We start from the raw sequence: 19,448 nt of genomic DNA, 5'->3' as shown, positions 1-19,448 counted from the left end.
AAAATGGACAGCTTCCTCATGGCCTTCCAGCATTTGAGAACACAGTTGACACAGAAATGTACAGCATGCTCCCATTTATTTACTTTGTAGATACACTTGATGAAAATAATACATACCCAATAATCAAAATAGCTAGAGAAGTTATACTCTCACAAATAAAATGGAAAATATTTTTTTGAATCAAGTAGGATTTCAAGTTACAGGCTTTTGTTTCATTTTATCCAGCTAGATTCTGCATCACAAACGTACTGCTTGAGATATAGATTGTTTTAATATGCTGTATTGAGAGCACTGTGCCTCCCTCCTTCATTTTTATTCCCTTTCCTGTAGCACTCCATAGCTACACTACAGGATGTTTTTCAATAATAACATCTCCTCCAACATATTTGCATCTCAGGAATTCTACTTGACAGTATGCCTGGGGGCTAGAGAATTATCTGAACTTTCATCTCTCTTAAATGAAGTCAGATTTTTTAAAAATTTACTAAGACATACAAAAGCCATATACCCATTTAAAATATTTTATGAATCTCCCCCAGGTAATTTTGAGGCCTTAAGAGATATTATCTACCTGTTTCTAAAAGCAGTAATGCACATATTCTCTTAGAGCACATGCTATTTCACACAACAGCATAACAAGATGCTGAGCTGTTATGGAAAGCAAGTGTAAATTAAAACTAATCAAGATAGATATAGGAAGAATCTCCCTATTAGGACATACCCTAATATCCAAATAGGCAGATAATGCAGTGTTAATGGAAAAACTGAAACAAGATGGAGTATTTAAAGTTCTTCATATATATTCACATTTTTGTATTAACATCAAGTAAGATTACTGACTGTACAGCATAAGGCAATCTGCTTAGTAAGTTTTTAAGTGACAAGACCCAAATGGCTAGAATCTCTCAGAGAATCCACCATCCAGAACAATTAGCAGAGTAAGGTATAAAAAGCAGATGGCATAAGCAGATAATGTTCAAACATATGTTCCTACAACAGAATGTAAGACATAATTAATTTAAATTAATTCTGACTGAGTGGTAAGACATAATGCTTACAGTTGACACTGGCCAATAGAAGAGAATATGTGTAGCTCAGGGTTGAACTGTGGAGTCTTTGGTGTTCTCTGAGCTTGGCTGTTTGCTTGCAGATGTTTCATTACCCGGCTAGGTAACATAATCACTGACTCAATAGTTTGACATTAGATGCAAATATTAGGAATACACACAGTATTTCCAAACGATTAATAAAATGCAAAGTTAGACTGAATGTAGGTATAAAACGTGCTTTTATTTTTAAAGTAGGATAGTGCCCAGACCTTAAGACTATGTTGTCTGTTGAGGATAAACACAAATACAAAGCTTTAGAAAAACAAACTACTTTATCCAAACAACTAGGTTGTACAGACTTACAGTTATGGAGTAATTCATACTTAGTAATTCATACTTGCATTTATTGATCTGTAATATCTATTAGCTTTGTACAGCAGTGACAAGGTTCATATCATACAAGTTGATTGGCCATTGCAAGAAAAAATAAATAAATATATATAGAGAGAGAAAGAGTTTCATTTTTATTATGCATTTAACACTTCAATAAAAAGTTAAAGAAACTTCAGTTTCAATTACCTGCTATTGCAGAGAGGTATGAGCTCAAGGACATGCAAACAAATATGTGACAAGCACTCTATACCATAATTTTGAGTAAGTTATACATAGTGTACATTAGCTAGAAGTTAAAAACTATGACCCTATTACATTCTGAAAATCAAATTAAACTGTGTTTTAAAACAACAAAAACAACAACACATCTATTGGGCTATGAATACAGAGATGATAAAAACTTAATTTTACTATCTCCACATAGAGGCTTGTGGTTTTTCAGCAAAGATGCAAGCATTTTATTCAGCCCTTACTACCCTTGTACCATGTAGCACCACAAGGTTGTAAAGACTGCTACATACATCTACAGCATCATGCTTAGACCTCACTGGCTTTTGGATTGTGCATTTAACATTTAAGTACATTGATATTTTTTCAACCCATAGTCAAACACTAGCAATTTGGTTTATATTGATTTACAACATTTGGAACACCAGCAAACTTTAGATACAAAAAACAGTGGAAAAGGGATTCTATTCGCCTGTGCGTTGCTAAAGAGATCACACTATTTACCATTGTGTCTGGTAATATAAACAGAAGAGAGCAACAGCCTAAAGGAAACTGATAGAGGGGAGGACAAAATCTAAAGATTGCAGTGTGATGGCACACATTTGTATAGATGCATGCATTAATGTAAATGCATGCACTTGAGGTACTTTTTCGCTAGAAAAAATACTATACAGTACATTATTCTCTGTTATGACTGAACTTGAATCAGTTAAACAATCACATTTGGCTGTTTGGATCCTAGCTACTCAGATAACTATTGCATTGCTGACTTTTCAGAAACTAGGTGCATATATTACAATACCACAGATTCCGTCTTAAACTGCTTAAAATGTGTGAGAACGTAGAAATAGAATTATGCAGGCATTTTAGCAGGATCTGATAATCTAACAATAACATTTAATGTTCTACAGTGGACCATGAGTTATTGCTTCATTTCAATGCAAGAAGAGTGGGGCACTGCTATCATATTCAGTGAAAATAATTAGAAGTTCATATGAAACAGCATCTTTTTCCTCTGTGAGTCCATTAGAAATTGGTTGCACTTTCTGCCATTCTTGCTCTTATCTGACTGCTATTACACTTACACAGACCAAAACTAAAGTGGCTAACAGTGGGACAAACACAGCTTTTAAGCTCTGGTACCTCCTTCTTTAGTCGTTCAAGCTGTTCTGTCTGGAATATATTTGGCTGTTCAGGCATCCAGTCATAAATCCTAAGATAGACATAGAAAGAAAATAATTAAAATGTATCATCAATCTGTAACAAAGCTGTATGTGAAGCCTCATAAAAGTTTAATGCCAACAGTTTAAAATCACTTTAAATTAAATGAATAATCATCACTTAAAATGTACATTTTATATCCTAGGATGTTCATCTATGTCAATCAGGAATTGTTTCAAAATTAGAGAATGCATCTAGTATGTCACTAAATGGAAGGCAACAATGCTAATATAATATGGATGCCAGAAATGTTACTGGTTGTTAGACATTACTAGGTTATAAATCTATCCAAATTTCAGATTACATGCATCAACTCAGCATAATTCTACTATTTATTATTTGCATGCCATGTTATATAATTTGTATATATATTGTGGTGGGCACTCCACAGCTGCCCAGTACTTAGAGATTGTGTTGCCAAAACAAAACAATAAACCAACATTTGGCAAGATATCTTCTCCTGTTACCAAATATGGGTTGAAATAGAAGTGAGAGTCTGACTTCACTCATTTCCATAAGTATCCCTCCCCAGATAGATCAACACCGTGTGGCTGAAATTTGGGGGGCTGGAGTCATTTCAAGAGTGGAAACAGAAGTAGTTTATGTTCCAGAGGCTTGCTGTCTCATTCATATCCTTAAATCCCAGAAAAACACCAAAAAGCATGCTAAAAAAAACCAAAAACCATCCAGCCCACCCCTTCCTTTAATGTGACCATTCTTCTAGAATTGTCATCCCAAGTCCTTCAGGAAAGGAGTTTCCCCTGATCTAAAGTTCAGTTGCCTAAAGAAAGCATAATATAAACTTTGTTTCCAAGTCAAAAGCATGCCATACAAAAGGAATCAAAAAGAAGCAGGGATCCCAGAATTATTTTAGAAAAGCATTCTGGGAAGCAAATACAAACCTGGCATATCACGTGGAAGTTGAGGATCTTGTGAAACTCTAGAGGAAGAGGAATCCATGTGTCAAGGGCTAATTAGTTGCTTGCCTATTTACAGATCCTGAGCTAGCATGCTTGACAGTTTTAATTTTCTTCTAAAGTGGGGTAGACAATCTCTGTTCAACAAATGATGCTGGATTATGTCTGATGATTGACAGCACTGGCTAGAATGGGAGATAGCGTCCAACAGTATCTACAGCTGCATGTTTTCTATTCCTTTTTTAGAATCTTGCCAATGGGTTATAAATATAACTGGTCAATTTTTTTCCTGTTCTCCCAAAGCCAAGAATCATCCTCAGGGCTCTAATTTCAGAAATATTATGATTGCCATTACAGTATAGTTGCAAATGGATTATTCTGTTTAAGACTCTCACTTTGGCCTTACACTAGTTAAGCCATAATGGATTTTTTGATGACATCAATCCTTCCTGACACACTAAGTCTGAGTCTTAAACACAAACATTGCATATTAAAAGTAAATCTGAAGCCAAATTGCCTTTTTTTTAATCTTTAAAACATGTCCCTTACAGCATGAGAAATAATTTTATTACCAAATAGTTACATAGGTATATTCCAGCCTAACATACATTTGTGAGACCATATAAGCCAACAATTCTTCAAAGAATGAAATAACAATAACAACAGCAACATTCCAGCCTAAGAAAGCATTTAAGAAAGAAGATGCACTCTCTAGATAGATACCTGATTCAATTGGGCTTTTTATATGTGGTGTAGCATTAACCTAAAGGAGATACACAATAATTGATTCTTTTATGTGCTCCTTCATTCACAACTTTGCAGTCTAGCCTTTCACCAATAGCTGCACTTCTGGTGACAACAGGCTTATTAAAGTAGCAGGAATTAAATCATCACGTACTCTTGCTTTCTAATAAGATAGGAAAGGACTCCATCTGCTAGCCCCATGTTGCCCTATGCTAGTGCTCTACTAATGTGTCAACAAGTCTATAAGATATCATAAAAAGAGAGCCAAAGCTTAAGATTTATTTAGTCTGACACTATTAGTTGAATTTTTGATTGAAAAGGAAGATATGCTTAAAATTCAGTCTTGGATATATGAAACTAGACAAGCTGGATTAGTGCTTGGAAAGCCTAAGTTGTAGGTCTCTCACCTTCACGGAATACAAAATAACAGTTGTATATAAATAAAATAAAATAAAAATAAGTGACTGATCCCAATGGATTCCAAATTAGCTTTTTTGGAAAAGAACTAGTTATTAAACCTTGTTATGTGCTAAGTTTGTACAGCTTTAAATTTCTTTTCTTGCTGTGCTCTAATATGGCCTTTTTAGATAGCTGTTTGAAAGTGCAACTTCTGTTTCTGAATCCCTACAGGGCAATCCTAAACCCAAAATTTGCCAATTATTGATTGGATTCTTCTCTCAGCAGAACTACCCACCTTTGCAACACTGACATAATACTGAATAACTTGGTGCCTTACATATTTATCTTACACCAATGGATGGGAACATAATTGCTGGATAATGATGTCCAGCAAGATAACTTTAGTTCTGTCTTACAAACCTGAATCCTATAAACTCTTTTATTTTATTTTTTGTGTGCCTTTGAGTCAGTATTGATTCTTGGCAACTGCCTGGACTAGTCCCTGCAGTTTTCTTGGCAAAATTTCAGAAATGGTTTGCCACTGTTTCCTTCCTAGGGCTGAGAGAGAATGACTGGTCCAAGGTCACCCAGCTGGCTTCATGCCCAAGGTGGGACTAGAACTCACAGTCTCACAATTTCTAGCTTGGTGCCTTAGCCACTATACCAAACTGGCTCTCAAACTCTTATTTATGCCCTCTTAATTTTTAGTTTTGTCCACTGCAGCATGGAATTCCCTTGGGGGCTTTTTGAAGACTACACTACTCAAGTCAATAATCAAAACCTGGTTTCATTCCATGAAGCCCTTTACAGCGTTCTCTATTTCAAGACTGCCGACTTCACTACGTAATGCCTAGAGTCAACTGAGCACAGCATCCTGACAATGATGTGCTTACCTCACATCTGAACAGGGGAAGAATATTATGTTTTCCAAGTAGCTTTCCAGCTGTCAACTGTCTCCAAGGAGACAACTAAACATTGCATTTGGACAAGCATTTAATGGCTCATCAACCATAAGATAGGTGATTAGATTTTTATTCTCACAGGAAAAGCATGCTGAAATTTAAAGTCTTGAGTATTTAATAGCTGAACAGCATATGGAGAAGGGAGGGCAGGGGTGCAGGTGTTGTGGCATCCAGATTGGCTGACAGATAAGACTATTCCCTAGAATGGTTAATCCATTCCAGACCATTTAAGGATGATAAACTCAGATCCGCTGCCCCCACTACCTTCAAAAGTTTGCAAGGTGCTACAGTCTTCTTACCCATGAACATGCCTATTTTACAATGCACCAGATGCTGTTTGTTTTGTACAACTAAATATATTCCTTCTAAATATGGATCAAACAATTAGCACAGAGAGGAACTCACAAACAGCCGCACTTCAAATCTGATAAACAGAACTGTTTTGTCTCCGTATTGTTCTTCTTCCCAGAGGAAGCCAGAGCCATTTACAAGGGAATAAAAACACACTTAAATAAAACCAACACAGTAAGAGAATGTGATGAATATCTTCAGCATTATTATCTCAGAGAAAATCCTGCCAAAAAAACAGAAACCAGGAAGCTGAGGGCCAAACAGATTTTTGGACATAACCAGATTTCCTACATATTATGAAATCTGTGAGGCCAAGTGGGGTATTTTCTCTGATACTGACTACATCCGTAACACCCTGTATGTTCGGTACATCTCCATCTTTTGCCAAATGTCAGCTATTGTCCCTCTCCTTGCAAACAGTGTAGACACCCGCTAAACAGAGTGGCTCTTCACAACACACTCTCATTAGTATGATCAAACTTCAAATTTGTGGTTAGATCAGCAAATGAAAAACCTTATCTGAAATTTGTTGCAATCAGAGACAGCTGATCTACTTCTTCAAATACTTCACCAACATAGTAAAGCCAAAATGATTGATAATTTCTTACCAATGAATCTCAGTGCATCCTCCTCAGAGAATTTAGGGGTGTGCATGAAATGGAAACCTGCCAAACAATTCTGAGTGGCCTGCAGTTTTGCAGGATCAACACCTAAACCATTCTGGTTGTTCTCAGTTGCAGCCAGGGTAAGGCTGGAACACCTTGCTCCTCTCTTCTTCTTCATGGCTTGTGCATTGGCCCACCCACTAATCTTACTAGTACCTTATCTTCCTTTTTGCCACAGATAAGGAAAAGCTCATTGATAGCTGTGGCTATTCAAATGCCCACCCCCATCTTCCCAACAACTTCCCTTCCCTTAGTCACTGATGTCCTTGCCTTTTTCTCACTTTCTCATTCCACTCAAAACTCTTTGGCTCAGAACACAAGTTTCAGTGTGTGTCTGGATCAAACACAAGTTTCAGTACAGAAATGGACTGCCCGAAATTAACTGTGAATGCATGGAATGACTCATGCACAGAATGCTTTGCATATCTATTACAGAAATGTACTGGAAAGGGAATCATGGCAACATACTTACCAAAAGGTATAGATTCACATTCTAGTCATTTATATGACCTGATTTGGATTTGGATTCCTATATAAATATGCAAATATAAAGAATCCTTTGTGTAGAGCTTGACTCCTGATGACTACATGGCCACATCCATGTAGTTACTGACCAAAATGCAGAAATTATTTATTCAGTGATATTTGTTTGATTTCCTGGTCTAATCTACAGCTCTGGGATTTCTTGGTAATCCCCCATCCAAGTACAAATCAGCTTTAATGCTGCTTAGCTTTTTTTCAAGATTAGCCATGGTTGCTAGGAGTTAGTTCATAATTCCTATGTAAATGTATATTTGGAAATAAACGTTTTAGATCTGCTGCTTGCTAAATCATTTGATACAACACTGAAAGCAACTATAAATTTGGCCTAGGCAAATGTTTAGTTTAATTACCGGCCTGATGCAGATAAAATGCAGACCACCTGCCACACAACGTTTGGTGATGAGAAGTGCATGTACATTTATCCGTTCTTCCTTCCTCCTTTTACACAGGCACCCCTGAAGCAAGTATAATTATTACAATGTGCGGCTCACATCATGGCAAAGCTGGTTGCTCATTTGCATACAGTTAAAACTGCAGAAAGCATTTTGTATTAAGTATGTTCGTCATTCCCATTAGTAACATTATATTGACAGTATTTGCTTTTAAAACTGAAAGTGCAGATGACATGACTGCAAAGGATGATGACGACGACGATAATTTATTAAGCTTGTAGGCTGCCCAACTCTCAATAACTCTGGGCAGCTCACAACAATCAAACAAAGAAATTACAATAAAATCAAGAAAACATAAAACTTAAAGATAAAAGATGGCAAGTATGATGAAATAAGGGGTCTCACTCTCCTTCACCAAAGGCCTGCGTAAAGAAAGCCTGGAGGATACTTCTGATCACCTGACTTTGGTTAGCAATCACCCAGCCTAAGATATGCAGTTAAACAACTTAATTCTTAAATTAGAACATGATAACTGAAATAAATTTGTTTGTGTTTAAAGTCTGCTCAGTCATAATATAGGGCCCAACTCAAAAGAATTCAGAAAATTTCCAAATATTTAAGAAAATGGCTTTGTTTATACAAAATGCTAAACATAATTTGGGTGACTTAACCCAAGTGCTATGCACAAATCTATTTCAAGAAGTCATGGTGTATTTTTGGTAACAAGCCACTATTTCAGAAGATATGGTTGGTTTATAAATCCTAGCTTGTTTTAACCATGGCTTGCTATGAATTTGTGCCTTGATTTTCTGTTCTACCTACTTCTTCTGGGAACTGACAGAAGAAAACTAGAAAAGAAATCATGGTTAACAAACTATGACTACCTTTTCATCTTCAAGACTGACTGTTCAGTAAATTATGGTTAAAATAAATTCTGGATTAGCATTTGTTCAAATTTAGCTACAATGTCGCACAACAGAAATATAACAAATGGGAAGAACCAAATGGAGACAAATACGTACATGAATATACTGGAAAAAGTAAATTAAAGAAGAAAGCAGCACTGAAAAAGGCTTTTGATTTTAAAAAGCTCCAACAGCAGAAGCATACAGGAATAAAAAGAATTCCAAGATTCACACTGAATTTTAGTAGCTATCTGTGCAAACAGTTTAAATGTTCACTATAAATTATATGTAATAGTTAGAATGTTGTAATACCTATCATATACCAGACCATGAACTCCATATTCCCTCAGCTTCTTCCTGATCTCTAGCTCATTTGCTTCATCCCCCCAGCAAAAGACGACTAAGCCGCTAGATATGGCCTGGTCAATATATGATGGATTTTTCAGCAGCTCCTCAGTATGTGCATTAATACCCTGGAAAAGAAATATGAAGTGTTAAATACATGTACCTGGGGTATTACAATACAAAAATCAATAATCAAGAATGTTACACAGAAGGTGATTATGTTTATAAAGACATTGCAGTCATTACAGTACAGGTAGTCCCCAGTTTAAGAACAAGTTCCATTCCCAAGGTCTGTCCTAAATTGAATTTGTATGTAAGCCAGAACAATATTATTGTATTATACTGTATAAATAAGTAGTATTGTGTAATCAACTTGAACCATTGTGTATTTTACTCAAATCACTGTGTATTTAAGTCGAATTTTGCTACGATAGGCTCTGTTCTTAACTATAGATTGTCCTTAAACCGGGTGTTCTTAACCCAGGGACTACCTGTACCCTTCTAGCATTTTGTTTACAGCAAAGAAAATGATATAGTTAGCAGGAGCTATGCAGCACTTCAGATTTCACCCAAAGAAAGTGTTTCAGAATGCACAAACATAGCATTTAACTGCAAACCTGTAAAGTAGTTATGGGGGCGGTTGCTCTAAAGTGCTGCAGAAAGGGACTATGTTTGCATTCCAAAATATCTTCTGGAGGTCAAAGCTGCTGTGCTGTCCAGGCCCATGGGCAGAAAAAAAAATTACCACACAATCATCTAATTGTTTTATGACTTACCAGCAAATTTTCAAAGAGCGCGAAACTTGTAGCAATCGCTGTTGTACGGCATCTGAGATCCATGAGTTCTGGGTAAGCATTACATTTTCCTTGAGTTAGAAACAATATGGGGTATTTATTTTGTTTATGTCTGACCCTAGAAAATTAAGATAAGATAAAGTTTTGATATCTTCTGTATGGTTCTAATAACAGATAACTACATTTTCCTTAAATAAATTTATTTTAAAAATGTAGGACAATTAATATCACTTAAGCACGTGGAAACGGCTATGGAGTTCCTACACAGTTTTAGTACTTCAAAAATTAGAGAGAAGTTATGAACACCACCTTAGCCCTTTTTCTTTTTTTAAAAAAATGTAATCTACATTTTTAACAGCCTAAGTAAAATGTTACAATAGACTGGTGGCATTTTAAAATGAATATTTCAAAGAAAACTCCTGTCAAAGATAATGTTTCCTACATGTATAACTTTGCTGGATTTTGGTATTGGTTTTTCTTTAATTTATTAGTATAAAAGAACTTCATAATCGCATACATTTTTTTACTTTAGGAAACTGATTCAGAATATTTCATATTCTTTAGGAATAGGGACTGGAGATTTTATGGCCCTTCAACAATTGCTGGAGTACATTCCCCATTATCTTTGGGCAGCCAGGCCACTAATCTGGAATACTCAATGCTGCATCAGATACACTATTTCCTGGCTTAGAGATTTCAAGGATAGTAGCATGAGGACTGTTGACACGTCTGTTTCTATTAGCATTTTTGGAGGGGAGGGTACATGTGAATCTTCTAGTTATACAGTATTTTAAATACTGCTGATATAAAACATTTCTGAGATAAACATACACTTTCTTAAATTGGCCCTGAAAAGTATTTTCATTAAGCTTACATTGTGCATATATCTGCATCAAACGAAGAAAATATAATCCTCCTCCTTCCAGCCTTGGCCAGAACAGACTTCAAAATTATATCTAGATAGAAGTTCATGTCAAAATAAGTTGAAAGGTTGCCATCCCACACACCATCCTACAAAAAATAAAAGCCACAAATGTAGGGTTATTAAAGTTTTATGGAAAGACACTGATTTAGATAATGATTAGGCTATATCTCTTGACATATAACTTGGCTCCAATTCACTAAAGTTATCAGTACAGTAGAGCAAAACCTCAATTTAATGGAACTCCATTTAATGGACTTCAGCAACAAGGGACTAAATCTGTATTCAAACTTCACCCCTGAAATAGCAGACAAGTCAGCTATTTCCAAAGTCTGTCCAGACAATTGATGTTATTTATGTGATTTAGGTAATGATAAAATGTTAACATCACTTGCATCAATTTACATCATTTGTGTTTATAAAATAAGGTACACAAATGCAAATGACATAAAAACATAAATAAGGACAATATAAAGCAAATTACAGTCAGCTTAACAAATATTTGGGTTTAAAAGATACCCCTTGCCACCGAATGGTCCGATACATTGAGGTTTTACAGTATAGAAGAATTGTTATTTTACTCTTTAAGCTCAAAGCAGCAGATGGATCTTTGAGAGGTTTCTCTTTCTATATAAACATTGTGTAGTATGGAATTAAACAATCAATTCTGAATTTCTACATGGATCACATGCAGATCGCACATCTCCATGTTTTACTTAGGTCACAATCTTTGATCTTAGAAGGAAATCTTCCTTACCCCAATTACTTAGAAGTTCTAGCATATATATATATATACAGTGGGGCAAAAAAGTATTTAGTCAGCCACCAATTGTGCAAGTTCTCTCACTTAAAAAGAATTTATTTGCAAATCATGGTGGAAAATAAGTATTTGGTCAATATCAAAAGTTCATCTCAATACTTTGTTATATATCCTTACGTTTTCTGTAAGTCTTCACAAGGTTTTCACACACTGTTGCTGGTATTTTGGCCCATTCCTCCATGCAGATCTCCTCTAGAGCAGTGATGTTTTGGGGCTGTCGCTGGGCAACACGGACTTTCAACTCCCTCCAAAGGTTTTCCATGGGGTTGAGATCTGGAGACTGGCTAGGCCACTCCAGGACCTTGAAATGCTTCTTATGAAGCCACTCCTTCGTTGCCCGGGCGGTGTGTTTGGGATCATTGTCATGCTGAAAGACCCAGCCACGTTTCATCTTCAATGCTCTTGCTGATGGAAGGAGGTGTTCATTCAAAATCTCACGATACATGGCCCCATTCATTCTTTCCTTTACACGGATCAGTCGTCCTGGTCCCTTTGCAGAAAAACAGCCCCAAAGCATGATGTTTCCACCCCCATGCTTCACAGTAGGTATGGTGTTCTTTGGATGCAACTCAGCATTCTCTCTCCTCCAAACACGACGAGTTGAGTTTAGACCAAAATGTTCTACTTTGGTTTCATGTGACCATATGACATTCTCCCAATCCTCTTCTGGATCATCCAAATGCTCTCTAGCAAACTTCAGACAGGCCCGGACATGTACTGGCTTAAGCAGGGGGACACGTCTGGCACTGCAGGATTTGAGTCCCTGGCGGCATAGTGTGTTACTGATGGTAGCCTTTGTTACTTTGGTCCCAGCTCTCTGCAGGTCATTCACTAGGTCCCCCCGTGTGGTTCTGGGATTTTTGCTCACCGTTCTTGTGATCATTTTGACCCCACAGGGTGAGATCTTGCGTGGAGCCCCAGATTGAGGGAGATTATCAGTGGTCTTGTATGTCTTCCATTTTCTAATTATTGCTCCCACAGTTGATTTCTTCACACCAAGCTGCTTGCCTATTGCAGATTCAGTCTTCCCAGCCTGGTGCAGGTCTACAATTTTGTTTCTGGTGTCCTTTGACAGCTCTTTGGTCTTGGCCATAGTGGAGTTTGGAGTGTGACTGTTTGAGGTTGTGGACAAGTGTCTTTTATACTGATAACAAGGTCAAACAGGTGCCATTACTACAGGTAACAAGTGGAGGACAGAGGAGCCTCTTAAAGAAGTAGTTACAGGTCTGTGAGAGCCAGACATCTTGCTTGTTTGTAGGTGACCAAATACTTCTTTTCCACCATGATTTGCAAATAAATTCTTTAAAAATCAGACAATGTGATTTTCTGGATTTTTTCCCCCATTTTGTCTCTCATAGTTGAGGTATACCTATGATGAAAATTACAGGCCTCTCTCATCTTTTTAAGTGGGAGAACTTGCACAATTGGTGGCTGACTAAATACTTTTTTGCCCCACTGTATCTGCATCAATCTATGGTGCCCAGTTCATGGTCCTATAGATTTTAGTAATAGATGACCACTGAAAATATCTTAATCCCTTCCAATTCTACTGTTCTATAATATAACCATTGGCTTAAAGGAAGTAGATAAAATCTAAGGTTTACATAAACACTGTATATTAAGAATATTGATTCTTACCCTTTGCTGGCAGATCCATTTGATTTCTATATTAAACCCAACATCCTCAGGAATCAATTCTAGTACCTGGATAGAAAAGGAATTCCAGTGATATAAGCACTACTGATCAGGCTGAGTATAAAACCTTGATTTACAGACTCTCCTTAAATGGATTTTGGCTGCTATGGACAAAATCTGAATGTGTAAATCCTATGCAATTTACATACATTTATACAAATTATCATTTTACATATCCATTTTGTAAGTTTGGCATTACATAATTGTTCAGCAAAATTGTATTGACTTTATGGTATTTAGAAGTGATTTTTCTGATTTAAAATATTTTAAACTTTTAGAACTTACAGGAATTGCCTTTGAAGACTTCCAAATAGCTATAAATGGCAGTTTGAGAATCAATTAGATTCTCAAAGATACCTATTACATTGTAATGAATGCCACACAGGAGATCTACCATCACATAAAAATAGGTGCAACCAGCGAAAGAAGAAAAATTTAACCCTTATTCAAACTGAATCTCCTTAAGTTTGTGCTCTTAATTTTTATGCTACATTGCAAAAATCGATTATTAAAAAATAAAAACCTTATTAGATTCACTTTATCAGTGAATGAACTATTTGTTATATTAACTTCCTAATTAATTAATCAGCTTCCACTAAAGAAAAAAATTCTCAAGATCTTCTACTTACAGAAATTCAGTGAAAAATGTGCATGCAGTTATCTGACCAAATTTTAAAAATCTGCTTTTTTATCAGCTTGGTGCACTGTAGTCTTCTCTACATCTATGCTCCATTTACTGAATTCTTGATCCAGGAGATCTATTTGGCATTATCTTAAAGAATTCCCATTGGCTTCAAAGACTAGCCTATTCCAGAAGGCAGCTTAACGTTTATCTGGTATTTATCTGCTCCCTGCCGTTGATTCATTTTCATTGATTATATCTAATTTTTTAAATCAAATTTGATACATACACTTTGGTTATTCTTGCCTTGAGTATACTCAGATTTAAATGTATAATATCAAATTGACCAAAATAAATACTAACAGAGTTCCATGAGACAGAGACATTGGAATCATTGGCTAAAATCTTTGTGTCTTTAGCCACAAATATTAGAAGCATACAACTGCAGCTCTGATTAGGCAACAACTTTAAAAAATACTTATGAAGTGATAAAAGCAATTAAAATCATTTCCATCATCTTTATCTATGATAGGACCAGATATTATTCTATATTTTTGAAAAACCATGGGATTATTCCTTTATGTTTTAATACCTCTAGTATTCTATTTCAAAGCTTACATTAGAACATCCAGAAAAAATGGTAGCTTACTGATTGTAGAGAAGGGAATGGTTGCATCTCAGAAGGTGCATTTTCTTCTTCTTTAAATGATTCTGTAGAGAAAGAATATAAATTGGTCTGAAGAAAAGTTTTAAATTAAGGCCACCCAACTTCAACAGTTAATGCAATTATTAGTGATAATTCACATAGCCTCAGGTAAAGATGTCCAATTTTATCAGCCTGGAGGCTACAGTTCATATGGCTAACTTGTTAATGGATCACATGCCTTCCAATGAGACCAAAATGTCACTGGAAGGGACTTAACTGGAAAAATGGGGCCCATTTTTGGAGGAATAAAGATGGGAGTTGGAGACCATGCACTCCCATTCCCACTCTTATGTCACTCTTTTTAAACCTGTAAATCACACAGTCAACATTTGGACATTCTGCCATGCATTTTCAGGGCCAAGATCTCAGGGTGCTTTAGGAGACATCAATGAGGGTCTGGCAGACTACCCATCCATTTATTAAGGCCAGCAGTTTATTGCCCCATCTCCAGGAATATTAATGATCTTGCTCCAAGTGGGAAGGGGAGCTGTAGTAAGATAAATGCAACAGTGGCTAATTTACGTAGTAATAGCAGTTCATCTAAATTGTCTTCTCCTATTATTCTTCCTTCCTGACTTTTCTGAATGATAAAAAAGTTTCATATATCAATAAGCATCTCTGATAAAACCCATCTTAAATGGCCCTCAAAACAGCTGCCAGCCCAGGAGATAGACTAAAAATATCTTGCGGGTCATTAGGCAAAGCAGGTTCCTGCCGGCTTCCCACAGTCAAGTCAGTGGGGAAGCCAGCAGGAAGTTGCAAGCTCCAGGTGCTGCCAGGTGGGGGAGGGAGTACGGGGGTACACTGTGTGAGGGCTTCAGAACCGCTTGGATTTTCAGCCCTAGAGTCAAGAGGCTTCTGAATCCTCTCCACTCTGGAGCTGAAAATCCTCTGTGGCTGAAAATCCTGCTTGGATTTTGGCATGGAGCTTTTTCAGCCAGCCCCCAGAGATGAAAGGGAGTTCCTCTTGGCAAGTGGCAGCGGCCTGTGTCCTTCTCTGCTGGCTTCCCCATTGGCTTTCTGGGGAAGCCAGCAGGGAAGATTACAAATAGTGATCACGTGATCGCAGGGGTGCTTGGCAACTGGTTGTAACTGCAAACCGATTGCCAAGGGCCCAGATCGCGATCACATGACCGCGGGGTGCTGCAACAGCCATAACTTCAGGGATGGGTCATAAGTCCCTTCATTCAGCACTGTCAAATTCAAATGGTCACTGAATGAATGTTCTTTAAGCGAGGACTACCTGCATAGAGTAATTGCACTTCTTCGGTAGCCCAATACAAAATTACCAACTTATTATCAAAATGTAATGGGTATATTGCTCAGCTTAACCAGGAGAATTGATTCCCAAGGGATACTACTAATTCAATTATAGAACTATGTTCCTCTAACTAAAGTATTTTATGAGTTATTGTTTTATTAGGGTAATAAACGGGAGAGTACATCACTTAAAAGCAGGGGAGAAATCTCATAAATAAAAAATATACAGCTAGTTCTTGCTTAACAACCACAATTGGGACTGGAATTTGTCACTAAGCGATGTGGTCATAAAGCAAGATTTCAGGTGACTGCATCACTTAGCAACTGCAATCCCGGCACTCCTGGTTGCCATCGTTAACCAAGAATCATAGGTTAAGCAAGTATCCACCCCAATCCAAGCCAATCTGGGCTTGGTTCCTCCCAGCCCCAAGCCTCAGTAAGGTAAGGGACTGCCTCCAACTCCCCCAACCCACCCACCTACCTGCTTGCACACCCTGGGAAGCTGCAGCTGACCCAACCCAGTCCTAGCCACAGTCCCCCTCACCACTCTGCACTCCGAGACCCCTGCTGTCCTGAGCTCCACTGCCCCAGCTGACCTTCACTGTCTTCTTGCTCCAAAAAGCCCCTTTGCAAAAAGCTCCTAGAATGCAGTGTGCCAAAATGCACTTTTGCAAAAAGCTCCTGGGCAGGGCTTTTGCTTTGTGCTGTGAAAAAAAAGCCAAAAGCCTAGTGCACCCCTCCCGGAGGGCTAAGGCACCCAGGGCTGTCTACCCAGTGGCTGTAAGTGGGACTGGTCTACCCACCTTCCCGAGAAGAAGGACTAGTGTACCCATGGAAAATGGAAGGGAGAGGCTTGAAGGGGGCTGTGAAGGTCCAGTCTACCCACCTATTGCAGCCAGAAAACCAAAGTTCCTGGGAGCAGTTGGTCTACCCACAGGGGAAGAAAAAAAAAGAGGAGAGGGAGGGAAGAAGGGGTGCTTTTTTTTGTAGCACAAAACAAATGCCCAGCCCCGCCCCGCCCCACCCCACCCAAGAGCTTTTTTGCAAAGGGACATTTTGGCACACTGCTGCTCAGGTGCTGTTTTTTTTTTTCTGCAGCGCGAAGCAAAAGCCCAGTTCAGCCCCGCCCAGTAGCTTTTTGGAAAGGGGCTTTTTGGACCAAGGCGGTGGGCAAAGGTCAGCTGGGACGGCAGGGGACCAAGAGAGCATGGGGGGAGATAGGTGGGTGGGGGGAGTTGAAGTGCCCCTGCAGTCATAAGTGCGGGCGGGCAGCCAAACACCTGAATTTTGATCATGTGACCGCAGGAGCACTGCAACGGCCGTAACTTCGGGCACCAGCCATAAGTCACTTTTTTCAGCACGTTTGTAACTCTGAATTGTTGCTGAACGAGTGGTCATTAAGCAAGGATTACCTGTATTTTGCATATTAACAATGCTATATTATAAAATCTGCTTCTTCCTAAACACACTACAAACTACTGAAATATTAACCAGCAAGGCCATTAATAAATCCATAAACATGCACTGTGCAAGCCTTATCAAGATTTTAGACTTCTACATACCTTGACTATCTTTAGATTTCAATGCAGTCACATGTGCCAACTACAAATCGAATGAATAAAGTTTATTGACACTTACAGTTTTATATGAACAGAAATGTATTTATCAAATTTCTATGCTGGTAAGTCTTCACAACTCATAGGGGCTTACAACAGAAACTATTAAAACATTAAAATACAATAATATTAATTATTAAAGCTTAAATTATCATACTTCAGACACATTATGTGAACACCTAGCTTCTTGGAGAAGGCTCTAATGCTGGGAAAGGTGGAAAGAAAAGAAGAGGACAACCAGCAGCAAAGTGGATGGACTCAGTGGTGATGAGTGCAACACTGGAAGACCTGAAGAACCAGGTTAGGGACAGATCATCATGGAGAAAATCTACGTGGTGGTCATTAAGAGTTGATGCTGACTTGATAGTACATAATCAATCAAATATTAATTACAGTACTTAATAATGAAAAACAGACACCCAAGTAGCAACAATCACAAACATTCCTTAAAACTGAGTCTTCAAAGCTTCCAGAAGACAATCAGTGAGGGGACAGCCAAATTTCTAGAGGGAGGCTGTTCTTTAATGCAGGCACCATGATGGAAAAGCCATTCAGACTCTAACAGCTTCCAGGCAGGACTTCAACAGGATCTCTAGTAGGGCCTGAGGTGGCAATATTAAGATGAGTATCATCAGTATATTAATGATTTTGCACCCTAATAACCAGATAATGTCTCCCAGCAGCTTCATGAAGATATGAAATAGCAGGTGCAAGAGAACTGACCTTTGTGACACCTCACAAGGGAGAGCCCACTGAACTAATCTTATATCCCTCACTGACTGGAACTGCCCACCAAGGTAGGAATAGATCCACTGCAAATGGTTCCCCTAGCCATTGTAGGCAGTCTGGATAGATACCACTGTTGAGTGATGGAGAGGCTAAATTGAATCAAGAGGAGTATACTTCCTCATCAAGGCCCCATTCAAGTTAATCCACTACAGCAACCAATCTGAGGCTGTTTCTGTCCCAGTCCCAGTCTTAGATTGAAAGGGGCCAAGATAATCTGCTTTCTCTAAAGTGAACTGCAGCTAAATTCCCCCCAAAAAAGGAAGATTGGAGGTTGGGCAATGGTTATCAAATAACCCTGGATCCAGGGAGGATCCTTTAAGGAGAGGGCAAACCACTACCTCATTCAAGGCTGTCAACACAATCCTCTTATGAAGAGAAGTTTGACAATTTCCCTGATCTAGGCTGTCATGCTCATCCAGCCCTACAAAGAAGCCAAGAGGCAAACGACGCTATCATGCCAGAGCATTCCGTCCATGTCCTCAGAGTTCACAGGCCAGAAAGAATCCCAGATAAGAGAGTTGGATGATGCAATAATGTCCAACTCCCTGACATAGTAGGAGAGGAAGAGTAACAAGACTTTGCCTCCCTTATTGCCACAGAATGGGCCTGTACATACATGTGCTGGATCAGCTCATACATGTGCTGGATCAGCTTCACTTTAGACCTCTTCCTTCAATGTTCTAGTCTGTTGAAGTCCATAAAATTGAGGTTTTTCATCAATTTGGGAAAGGTGCTGGGAAAATCAGGCCAGGGGAAGATTGGTGGAAAGACTGGGGACTTGATGAAGGAAGAGTGGCAGGCTGTACTTCTTGTGCCCTTCAGGCTTCTAGTGCAGAGCTGGGAGATGGCAAAGAAGGAAGATCAGTGCCTTTGGCTGCAGGCAGCTGCAAGAAAGTGTCACTTCAGGGCACATATTATTCCCATTGCAAGAGACAGGGGGAGTCTGACTGACATTAACAGGGCTGTTAATTAACTAACTAACTGGTGGCTGCTGCACTCAGTCCTGCAGGCTTGAAAGAACCAAGAGGCTCGATGCATACTTTTCTGCATTTCTGTAGCAGCAGGCATCTTTTTTACACTTTTGGATTTAACATTCACTCAGGATTAAAG

General features: G+C 38.3%; 1 protein-coding gene across 4 annotated transcripts in view; it reads right to left on the bottom strand.

Annotated features, from left to right (window-relative positions):
• Positions 1-1,254: 1,254 nt before the first annotated feature.
• GPCPD1 (glycerophosphocholine phosphodiesterase 1) overlaps positions 1,255-19,448 on the bottom strand; it is a 59,728-nt gene continuing 41,534 nt past the window's right edge. The window contains exons 14-21 of one of the 4 annotated variants that reach the window (XM_088134812.1): positions 17,496-17,535; positions 14,617-14,678; positions 13,289-13,354; positions 10,783-10,919; positions 9,891-10,026; positions 9,082-9,242; positions 3,794-3,831; positions 1,255-2,883 (exon numbers count right to left, since the gene is read on the bottom strand). In XM_088134812.1, the coding sequence (XP_087990938.1) occupies positions 2,822-2,883; positions 3,794-3,831; positions 9,082-9,242; positions 9,891-10,026; positions 10,783-10,919; positions 13,289-13,354; positions 14,617-14,678; positions 17,496-17,535 (702 nt within the window). In that variant the 3' untranslated portion in view covers positions 1,255-2,821. The other 3 variants (XR_015795097.1, XM_088134811.1, XM_088134813.1) reach the window with 3 other exon arrangements.

Source organism: Python bivittatus, unplaced genomic scaffold (genome assembly GCF_059951505.1).
Source record: "Python bivittatus isolate LINGU-HERP-01145 unplaced genomic scaffold, Pbiv_v1 ctg000020_np1212, whole genome shotgun sequence".
Taxonomy (NCBI): Eukaryota; Metazoa; Chordata; class Lepidosauria; order Squamata; family Pythonidae; genus Python; species Python bivittatus.
This window is presented reverse-complemented; position numbering and strand designations above follow the sequence as displayed.